This window comes from Zea mays, chromosome 1 (assembly GCF_902167145.1).
Source record: "Zea mays cultivar B73 chromosome 1, Zm-B73-REFERENCE-NAM-5.0, whole genome shotgun sequence".
Taxonomy (NCBI): domain Eukaryota; kingdom Viridiplantae; phylum Streptophyta; class Magnoliopsida; order Poales; family Poaceae; genus Zea; species Zea mays.
Window position 1 is genome coordinate 10,549,494 of NC_050096.1, and position 11,404 is coordinate 10,560,897.

At 47.3% G+C, this 11,404-nt stretch overlaps 1 protein-coding gene across 15 annotated transcripts; it reads right to left on the reverse strand.

The window, feature by feature from the left end:
* Positions 1-478: 478 nt before the first annotated feature.
* LOC100285151 (uncharacterized) lies at positions 479-8,600 on the reverse strand. Of its 15 annotated transcripts, NM_001413298.1 has the most exons (6): positions 4,084-4,188; positions 3,736-3,743; positions 3,388-3,513; positions 2,103-3,301; positions 1,815-2,004; positions 479-1,209 (listed from the first exon to the last, which is right to left on the reverse strand). In NM_001413298.1, exons 4-6 carry the CDS (start codon positions 3,249-3,251, stop codon positions 941-943), a joined length of 1,608 nt encoding a protein of 535 aa, NP_001400227.1. In that variant the 5' UTR covers positions 3,252-3,301; positions 3,388-3,513; positions 3,736-3,743; positions 4,084-4,188; the 3' UTR covers positions 479-940. The 15 variants fall into 15 exon arrangements, with proteins under 15 accessions (NP_001400227.1, NP_001400228.1, NP_001151517.1 ...); NM_001413299.1 differs by having other exon boundaries at positions 2,103-3,286; positions 3,388-3,743; positions 4,084-4,246; XM_035968003.1 differs by lacking the exons at positions 3,736-3,743; positions 4,084-4,188 and adding an exon at positions 8,267-8,600 and having other exon boundaries at positions 594-1,209.
* Positions 8,601-11,404: the final 2,804 nt, after the last annotated feature.

An 11,404-nucleotide genomic window follows, 5' to 3' on the forward strand; every position in this document is an offset into this window, starting at 1 on the left:
CCACCTAGATAAAAGGGAGAAGAACTAGAGGATATTTGTGGACAAGTACTAAGCTATCCCTTCAACCAATCTTTTATATACTCTGTCTGTTCCAAATTAAAATTTGTTTTAGGAAATTAGTGGATTCATACAATACTAGATGTATGTGTTTTATATATGTGTCTAGATTCATCATCATTCATTTGAATATAGACATAAGAACCAAATTCTAAAACGAATTCTATTCCGGAACGGAGGGAGTATATATATAGATTCCACCCTTTATTATTTGTATAAAGGTACTCTACTTTCCTAACAAAAAAATTAGATATATAAAAAAGTACTTACTGTAAAGCACAGATTACTGTTCACAGAAACTTTTTTTAGTATTTAGAATTTAGATTGAAAATAGCAAGAGGACCTATTAAGAACTTTATATAAAAATCATAAAATAAAGATTAGAAACTGGTTTGAGTTTGCGAACCAAAGTTGTCACTGGTTATAGTGATATATAACAGACCCAAAAGGTTGTCCCATTGCAAGCCCAATAAATGACGGACTTTCCAATTTTAGCCCATGTTTCTGACAATAAAGCACGATTCCAGAAGATAATATGAATTTCCAGTCTGAAGCAGACTGGATTTGAAATCCAAATATACGAAATTTTTTTATATGCTTCCAGAAGTATTATCTTGATGGTACACTGCCTCTGCTTCACAATCCTTGTCAGACTGTAAAATCATATTACCAAAGCATTCTTCATAAGCCTATTATGCAATGGAAATGCAAGCTACACGGTCAGCCATGTGCTGCTTGCTCACGAGCAAGAGCACAGACGGAGACATAACGTACCGATACACACTTGAGTTATAGGGCAAGCCTAATTTACATGTACTTCTTATTGGAAGGATTTTTATCCATTCTGCTTCTCTTACACTACGCTCTTCTGCCTTCAGCTGTTTCAGTAACTGATGACGATGAGCAAACCAATCGCCGTGACGATGATGGTCGACGGGACCCCGAATCGGAGGTGGCTCCAGAAGGTGAGGTTGTAGCCGAAGAACTGGGCCCGCCTGGCCTGCTCGCAGACAATCAGATTCGCCGCAGAGCCTAGGAGGGTGAGGTTCCCAGCCACGGTGCTGACCCATGCAAGGATGAGCCAGGCTTTCCTCTCTGAACCATGAGAAATCGAAGCCGCTGATGCAGCCACTCTTGTACCGAGCAATAGGACTGAATAAAAAACAGTGAGAAAAAAAATCAGACGTAGGATGGACAGAATGAACCAATAATTAATTACTCTCCCAAACTTCTGAAACATGGATCAAACGAAAATTAGCTTGTTCGGGTTCAGTGTACTATATGGCTCGCTGGTTAGGACAAAACAAATATCTCTACAACCTATTTCTGTGAAAAGATCATAGTGTTTCAAGATTATTTTCTGCAGAAATATTCTCAGGATTGCATATTTTACTGTACAGAAACTACTCTGCTGTAGAGTTCAATATATATTTCAGTTCTTAAAGTCAGTGGCAAACCAGACCTATTGTGGCTGCAAACAAGAATCATTGTAGCAATTCAGTTTAATTCTTTATAGGAAATTTAACACCTTCTCTTGAAGCTATCCCAGTTTTCATCCTATGTACACAAGATAATGTAATGCTTCCATTTCCTTCATTTAATCATGCTTGTCATGAATAAAGAACAGAGGCCAGATGGCGGCATTGAGCACACAACCTCTCGAAATACCATGTGTTATGAATTTTGCAAACAGAAGAGCATATATGTATATAAAGTATTAAATGGTTATACATGGTCATATGCGTAAGAAAAATTACCTGTAGGAACATTAGAGGCCACGTTTGAAAGGATAAGAATCACCACGGCAAGAAGTGCAACACCTTTCGCACTATCGATTCGTGAATATGGTTCCACTAACTCCCATAGTGTGTTCGGTATGCCCGTTTTGTTGAAGCCATCAACAGTGATAAACATCCCGCAGAAAAAGATCAGCAGTGAATATGACACCTGCAAGTCATCAAAGTACAACAGGATGATGATCGTCGTCCGCACTAAGTAAAATATCCACCCGTTATTGAGTGTTAATTAAAATTTGAGGAGCATACCTTCTCAAGACAAGCTTGTGCGTCCGTAAAATCGAGTGCCAGAAGAACAAGAGCTGCAGTGATTGCAGTCCAGGACATGTTCAGTCCCATTAGAAGTGCAATGAGCATACCGAGAGTGATAAGATAAACAGCAGTCTTCCACACAAGTACTTTCCATCTCTTCTCTGCAACTTCAGTTTCTTTCTCCTTTTCCCCATTAATCTCTGGGGAGGGTGCTAAATCCTCTATTATCACGCTCCTTTGCTGGCTAGCAGTCCTTGTGAACTTCCTTGAGGATGCACCTTCATCTCTCCGATCAGGAACCGTCGAGACCTCTACCATCTCATGCGACATGCTTGATGCCCGCAGAGACTTGATCGCAAGCTGAATGTCAGCCTCAGAATTGATGCTTCTGCTTCTCAGGTTCTCATTCCCAGTAGTACTGACACTGTTGCTCCTGATGATCGGTTCGCTTACGCAATCCATGTCATCTGGATTCAGAGAAGAAACATGTGACATTCTAGCCGGTGTGAACCGATGGGAAGTAACCTCATCGTCGGCAACCACCTCTGGTCCTGTGGGCTGCCCACCCTCCTGATCCTTCTCCACCGACAAGTATTTCCAGAAGTACAAAAGGAGGATAGCAGCGTTTGTGAGAACCCCAACGATCATAGCTGGGAAAACTCCCAGCAAGAACTGGCCAAATGAGATCCCACTCTCGACAGCTATGACAAGGTTCTGAGGGTTGCCGATCGGCGTGGCAGCAGAGCCGATGTTCGAACTAGTGGCAAGGGCCAGAAGGAAAGGCTGTGGTGGCAGGTTGTTTTGCCTAGCAACCTTGAGGATGAACTCGGTGAGGACAACACAGCATGTGTCATTGGTGAAAAGCGCGCTGGCAAACGCGGACACGATGCAGACTCGGAAGAGCAGGTCCTTGCTGCCTCTGCTCTTCCACGAGAGCAGGTTCCCGAGGTACTTAAACATGTCAGCCCTCTCAAGGAAGATGCTGACGACCATTGTCCCGAAGAGCAGGCCGATGATCGGGAGGTCAATCGCGGCGTACGCGTCCTCCGGGGAGATGACGCGGAACAGGACCATTAGCATAGCACCAAGGAGGGACCCAGCCGTCCGCCCAACAGGCATGAACGGGACGGTGGGGAAGACGGCCATCACCCAGAAAATCCCAAAGGCGATACATCCCAGCACTACTTTGGAGGTCCCTGCCAACGCCATATTAGCAAACCCTTCTCTTCCTCTACAACTAAAACTCTTAACAATTGCACTTCAAGAACCTGTCACGACTCACAAATTAAAGAGAGAGTACAGAACAACCCCCCCCAGATACCAAGGACGGTCAGATCGACTGGGCTCACGAGAAGGATCCCTGCTGGAATGAACCACCTCTCCTCGCCCAACTTAATAACTCGAGGTCCTGCAAAATCGGAGGGCAAAGAAACATTGCACGTGAACCAAGGAGCTCAAAGGCAAGGCAGTATTTTATAGTGAAAAATGTATTCAAGAGATTTGCAATGATTCATCATAGTCCAAAAAAGAAAGAAAGAAAGAACAAGGTGGTTCTTGATCCCTCAAACTAAAACGAATTAGCAACAAGCTGCACGAAAACGGGGTATCAAGCACCATCACGCCTACTCACGGTGTATCCTGCAACAATTGAAGCGAGAAAAGAACCCTCATCAATACAGAGCTTTCACGCGCAGTTCGCAAATCCAAAATAAAGCCAAAAGGTTCCCACTGCTACTGGCTTATAGGCTACAGCCGCTAAAACCCTACATGCCCAAACAAGGATTTTATTCGCCTAGCCCTGGGTTTCCGGGGTGCGGATCAAGCCGTCTTTTTGCAGTGGATAATATCTGGGTGTGCTTACCGACGATAGAAGATCCGGCGTGCACCGGTGCCGAGAACAGGTGTCTCCGTGCTACTAGGTTACGAATTACGATGGGAGTGATGAGACGCGCGGCCGGGCCGGGTTTGGTTTGCTCACCTTCGAGTAGGGGATGGAGTATGGGGCGGGTAGTCCACACTGCTGCCTGCGAGCGCGCGGACGAGGCGGCGGATCGGTGGAAAGCTTTGCAAGGCAGAGGTGGTGGTGGAGTGGGGTGTGAGGACGAGACGAGACGGAGTGGTGGTAGTCCTGGAGCCTGGACTCTGGACTGGACACTGGAGGCATGGAGACCCCGCCGCGATGTGGGTGGGGGCGGCTAAATAGGCGGGCCGCGGGGGGTGTCGCTATGGCCCGTGGCCGTGGGTGTGCACCATGGGAGCCGCGTGAGCGTGTGGGGACGGGGAACATGGCAGGAACTCTGCTTTTCAGTCTTCCTTTCATTCACGGGTATGTGGTGGGGTCACTTGGGCGTGGGTCCTACATGGAGGTGGGGGTGGGGCTCCATGCATGGACGCCCGTAATTTACCAGGCGCACCCGGCACACTGGTAGAGCTCCCGTTTTCTGGATGGTAAAAAAGTTGGACGGTTTTTTTCTTATGTCACAGAGAATTTGTCTGTTTGCTGAATCATGTTTTCTTTTCGAATAAATATATGCAGGTTGCAACTGTCTAGTACTGGAGTATAAAAGTTTTAGGTGTTGTTTGGTTCACATATTTAACCGATAAGATTAAATCTTGTTTATTTAAGTCTAACCGTAATTGGATATCATACTAGAAATTGATATTGGTATATTCAATCTTGTTACCGTTGGTTATCGAGTGTGAACCATTACCGTTACCATTAACGTTGCGAAACTAATGGCCAGGTTTATGTACACCTAGCACTTTTTCCTCTCCCGCGTGGTGATTCATGTGATTCGATTCGTGAGGGAGCTTCTTCGGTTAGAGAGACGGAACCGTGATTTCGATGGCTCTGATGTTTTTTTTTTTTTTGGATTTTGCGCGTGGGGGCTTGGGCTTGCGCTTAACTGCTGTGCCCAGCACAGTTATATAGATCTTTCTTGGCATCCAAGAAAAAGAAAACGCGTGCGGTTCCGTTGAGCGACAAAACTAGCTAGAGGGGGCGGCCGTCAGTCTCATGGCAAAAGAAAAGGGGGGTATTGGGCATTTTCTTTATTGGGCCCCAGCACCACTCCTGCTCGACACGTTCTCGTCAGTGTAATATAAGTAGGATATATTATGTAGCTTCGTAGCTACAGTATTGGTTCTGTGGATATGATAGTGACATTCAAAAAGACTGGCTATTGATTCAGCTATTAACTGCTTTTAGCTGGAAACATCAAAATATCTCTGGCTAATAGTCTAGCTAACTATATTAGTTGTTCCATCAACTAATCGAATATATTAGTTCATTAGCGAGTTCATCCAAAATCCAAAGTGAGCTCACAGTTATATATAATAGTCAGCTATTTGTTAGCTAGTTATTAATTCTACTATTAATTTTTTTAGTCAGCTAATCATATCAGCTCTAGTGCATTTAAAAGCGCGGCCTGTATATAGTTGGAACTTTCAAGACTACAATATCAAAATAATATATGCTAGTGATCCAATATTAAAACGAATCGGGGTAAATCAGATTCTAAGCCGGACAATCACTCGTATCCGATATTTTATGCTGAGTAATTGCGCGGCCGATAGAGATTTGGTTGACAATGTCCAGTGGCATATCAGACCAGTTTGTGTAGCCCCATTAGATGGCGCCTGCTCATTGAGTTGTTAGTTGACCAAAGTGTCTATGCAGTGCTCGTCCCTGAGATGGCGCCTAGCTGCCCCGTGCATGCTCTCCGGTGATATTGTGAGAACCTTGGCAGTATTCAATAATGGCAGCAGGAGGGGCGGCTGGGCATAATTAGGCCATGTGTCAAGAGACCTGTGGACAGCCGCAGATCAAGACGACGGAGGCCAGAGGGAAAAAAAAAGGTTCTCTTTCTACTACTTTCCAGCGGCCGTACCGGTACCGGTGACCGAATCATTTTAGTACGTACGTAGTAGTAGTGCTGTGCCCATGATCGTCCATGAAGGAAGGGATATAGCTATAAGCACCACCGGGCAAGTCGCAACCAATGCCAGCCGCCCGTCTCAACTGCGCATGCATGTCTCGATCTGCAGACTGCGCGCACTACTACTACTCGTCGTCTGTAGGAGGATTACCTTTTATATATGCAGAGAGAACGATAGATATCATACGTTACGTAATGTATTCCTGTGATCCGTGTGGCCGTAAACCTAACTAGAGCACCCACAGAGTTCTGCATGCAGTTTCTTATTATTCTAGAGATTACAATATGTTCAGCTGTCCTTCTAGTTTTCTCCAGCTCTGAGCTGATAATTGCAAAGCTAGCCGGATGAGTCTCATATGCTCTCCTAAGCTAGCTAGACCGTTAGAGCAGCAGTGCGCCAGTGTCTAAGAAAAAAAAAAGGCCATGAACCTCGGATTTTAATCCACCTTGGCAAAAAACCTGTTCTTTTTTGTTTTGTGTGTGTGATGTCTGATGAGAGGGTGGGGGGAGGCCCAGATATTCAGAGCTGTATGGGATGGATAGAGATCCAGTACCTAGGAAAATCAAGGCGAGATCAACGTCGAGAGGTTTAATCCCCCCAACGCCATCAGATGTGATGTGATGCGATCCGTCCCGCGCCAGCGCCAGAGCCATCATGTGATGTGTTCCCATGTGCATGTACTCCCGGCCGGCCCACGCGAGTGTGTCGTAACGGCGTCAGAATCAGAGACCGGGACTATTCGCCCGACAAGAGATTGCTTCGGCTGTGAGAATCGTTTCTACGAGAATCACAGACAAATCGTTTCTACGAAAAAATCGCAGCAAAATCAACGTGGACGTAGAATCCGTCAAGTCGTCTGTCGTTTTCTAAACCTTAAACCCTAAACCGTGTGCAGACTGATCATTCATCTTCCTCCACACACGTAAATATCATGGTGTTCAGATTCTCATAACAACTAGATTATTCATAAATTCAGTTTCTTATAAAAGCTCTTAAAGAAAATTGGGTCCCAAAGATGAACCCGCCCCACGGTCGCCTCCAACTCCCCAGCGCGTGCAATCATCCGGAGGAGGGGAAGACAAAGTGGATGGAGGAGCAATGGGCGTTGTACTGTTGTGCATCTACCACCACGGAGAAAGGAAGCACGGGCCGGGATGAGCCGAGTTGACAAACCACGCGGACGTCTTGTTCCCTTTTTTTTTGGGTGGGAAGTGGGGTGATAAAATTGAGATAAGATGAGATCGTGTCAGGCTTTTCATCGCCGTCGTCGTCATCGCGTTGCGATGGGCGATGAGAGAGGGACGAGAGAGCGATGTGTGCGGGCAGCTCCGGTAGAGGAAGCAATACAACCGGGAAAAGGAAAAGGGCTGTTTTGTCAACTTGTTTTATTTGTTTCAGGGAGAAGCAATCATATATACTAATAAATATCTATCTTTCATGCGCGCGCGGATGTGGTCGCCTCAATCAAATGTAAAAACTCATATATACTGTTGGTGTCAGCGCAGAGCACCCCACCTGTGACTAGTTCCGTACGTGTGGGGGCTTTACCGTGGCGTGGCTGCTGTTGATTGGTCTGCGGTCTGCCAACCTAGCTTCTACTAGCTTTGACACCAAGGCCCGCCTTTCTGGAACGCACGCGGGATGTTTTTTTTTGTGAAAAAATAAATCGATGCCTTTGTCAACTTCCTGCGGTACGTATACATAACTGAATTGTCTAGTGTACAACATGTTATGTTAACGCACTCATGTGCCTGTACATAACTGAATTATCTAGTAAACTCTACTGTTTGCGCTAGTGCGATCTGGCTTTATGCAGCTTCAATTACTCTCGGCTACTCTCGCACATAAACGCATGCCCGTGTACGTAGTGCGTTTCAGCGCATAGCCTGGCTCCAACTATATGGCTACTTTACTACTACTTGATCCAACTGCCGGCCGGTACGGTAACGGTTTATCCTATCGTCGGCCGTCTCGTTCGAGATACAACGGGTACACGCAGGCAATCCACGCAGCAGCAGCAGCAGCCAGCAAGAGAACGAATGGCCGGCAGATCGAGAACTACCAAATTAAAGCTAGCAGGAACGTGCCGTGCGCGAGATCCAGTCGACGACTGGAGCAAGATACGTACGAGGGTCGAGTATGAGATATACTGAAGCATGCATGTATGGAAGCAAAAGCATGCAAGGAGCGGCAGGACCAACAAAATCCAGAAAGAAACTTACAGCAATGCGCGGCTCGATCGCGCGTAGGCGTAGGGGCGCGCTAGCTTGCTCGCTCGCGCCTTCAACTGCTTTTTGGCCGGTCCAAGGATTGGACTGTGGCAAGCCGGCCGCCGCCGCCGCCGCCGACGCCACCAGACTTTTCTTGTGCTGCTAGCTGGGTGCGGTGGCGAGCGCGCGCTGGCGGTGGACGGCGGACGACGGACGGACGGACGGACGGATGGGTGACTGCACGCGCGCGCGGCTTACCGGCGGCTGCCTCCGTATGCTGAGCGAGCGAGGCGGCCTTGGTATGTTTTATACGGCCGTCCGGCTGCTGGTCCGCTACGTCTCCGGTGAAGTGAGCGAGTAGGACGGGGGCCGGCTTAAATAAGCGGGGCCGGTGCGACGTGTGCGGCCACCAGAGGGCTCAGGGCTCGCCGCGCCGCGCCGCGCCCTCTTTTTTTTTTATTCTAATGCGCGCGGTCGGATCCGGGATCGGATCGGCACAGCACCCGAGCTAGCGCGAGGCGTCTCTTCTTCCGCCGGGTCGCCGTGACGTGACCTCTCTCCCGGTACGGAGGCCACCGGTCCACGGGCCCTGTTAACGCCGACAGCGACGCCGCAGCTTCGGTATCGGAGAGGTGAGGCGGTGGTGAGACAAGACGAGATCAGATCAGAGATGCCAAGCAAGCCGCTCGCTCGCTCGTATGAACCCGATCCCTTTCGCCGCGGACGGAGCCGCGCCAGACGGTTGGCTCGTCGCCGTCGGGCGGCCGGCCGGTCGTATGCTGCTGTGCCGGTGCGTGCGGCCGGACGGTGTGCGCCGGACCGGCCGGAACTGCTGCGGGTTGGGGCATGGGCCGGGGGGTGTGGGGAAGAAAAAGTCAGGCGACCTCATTAAGGTTTAACAAGGCATGGTTTACCTAACTAACATAATGAGCAATCGCGACGGATTGGATCAGTGGATCCACCATTGCTTTGCTTTGCTTCGCTAATACCAGTCGCTATATATATGGCTTGATTGTTAAGCTGGAGCGAAGCTAACGAACGAACAGGGGCCCGATCCGATCCAAAGAACTGCAAGGCAACGCAACGCGATAGGGACGATGCAGGGATGGGAATGAGCAATTAATCCACGCTTAATTAATCAATTGAATTAATCTCGGTTCGTCGTCTATCAACGACGGGTAGATGAACCCGATAATCCATCCCACATCATCTCCGTCTGGGCCATAATAAATGGGGAAGGTTTACATCGCGATTACAACATTAAACTCCTCTTCCCTTTTTTTCCTCGTAAAGCAAGCATGGTGACAGTGTACTGTATCCGACGAGCGACGTCCGTCCGGCGGATTGGATATCTGACGGTAAAACGTCTTCGTAGATGCGGTTGCTGACCATGGAGTACGATTATTATTAACTGCCCCCGCTGAATTTCGGTCACCCATGCCCACGCATGCATCTGTACTACAGCTTACACATTAAGCCGGATCAGTTATAGACGTTAATTTGCTAGTTAATTACTAGCTAGAGAGTAATAAGAGACATGTCCGAATTTTTTGTATTTTGGTCCTTCATTGGAAAAAAATTCACGTTTGGACCCTAGAAAATTTTAATGTCAGTTTTGGACCCTTTACTCGGCGCCGTAGCCTGTGGCACCGAGGTAACACAGCTCGGCGCCATAGGCTATGGCGCCGAGGTACGTGCTGCGTTGGCACAAACGGACGTCGTGGCGCCGACGTGGTACCGAGCTCGGCGCCATAGATCTTGGCGCCGAGCTCCATTCTGTACAAAAAACTTGTCTAGCTTAGTTGGTAAAATACAAGGCTCTTAACCTTATGGTCGTGGGTTCGAGCTCTACGTCCTGATTTTTTTTTCGTGTGCCCTTTTTTTTTCCTTATGCTCACTTGCCCTTCAAAATTTCTCTCATGTGCTTATTAGTAACCTTCACATTTGCAATATAGGGTTACTGATTCGCAAAACATGAATATCGTGTGACCTTCACGAATCGTGGGGTGAGGGCAGCACTTGTAAATCCATGGGGGCAGCAAATATTCCATCACTTGAGAAGAATGAACAGTGTTTAGAAATACTTCACTTGACCTTTCATCTATGTATGTATATACAGCAAACGAGGGAGAGCCACAGCAGTATTAGAAAAAAAAATCCTTTGTGCTGGCTTGTTCCTTTGTACCAATCTGTTGCCATCTACTATGCTAATGGCGAGAAGTCTGAATGAACAGATGCATATTGCTTGCTTGGGATTGAGCCTGGGCTCCCAATTGATAACTGGCTATGATAGGCAGGTAGCTCTAATCACACCTTTGTGGGTTGTGGCTAGTGCCAACTTTTAGTACCATATCATTGCAACTGAAAGTTTTTTTGATGCATTTGTGCCTTTACGAGTCATGCGTCAAATATCACTTTAAAAAAATAAGTATGGATTTACTTGCTTACACATTTGCAGCTACATTTTTTTTGAAGAAAAACATCTAGACCATCTGTGGTCATCATCTTGGCTGCCTAGACACTAATTGTAGGGTGGCTGTTTGTCTAGCTCTACTATCAAGCATCTAGATGACCATAAATGCTCCCCACGGTGGGTAATATACAGCTGTTGTGCTCGCCGGATAAAAAAAGCTGGACGAATAAACAAATCAATCACAAAAATAAAACTGGATAAGAAATAAATCAGAACGGACAAATTAGCGACATAAACGAAAAATATGGACAACAAAAAAATAAATAAGTAACAAAGACAAAAAGTATTAAAAAAACGCCCACCATGGGGCTCAAACCCACAACCATAAGTTTATGAGCATTGTATTTTACCAACTGAACTAGACAAGTTTTTTATACAGGACGTAGCTCGGCGCCAAGATCTATGGCGCCGAGCTCAGTACCACGTCGGCGCCACGACGCCCGTTTGTGCCAACGCAGCACGTACCTCGGCGCCATAGCCTATGGCGCCGAGCTGTGTTACCTCGGCGCCACAGGCTACGGCGCCGAGTAAAGGGTCCAAAACTGACATTAAAATTTTCTAGGGTCCAAACGTGAATTTTTTTCCGATGAAGGACCAAAATACAAAAAATTCGGACATGTGTGCATGTTGCGTTGACGTGCGAGTGACGCCAGAGATACGAGAGAGAGAGAGAGAGT

Excerpts from the sequence above, each read along its gene's own strand:
- LOC100285151 (NM_001158045.2), bottom strand. The coding sequence starts at position 3,314 with ATGGCGTTGGCAGGGACCTCCAAAGTAGTGCTGGGATGTATCGCCTTT. Across the intron at positions 2,005-2,102 it reads CACAAGCTTGTCTTGAGAAG|GTGTCATATTCACTGCTGAT; the intron begins GTATGCTCCTCA and ends GATGACTTGCAG. Across the intron at positions 1,210-1,814 it reads GGCCTCTAATGTTCCTACAG|TCCTATTGCTCGGTACAAGA; the intron begins GTAATTTTTCTT and ends TTTTTTATTCAG.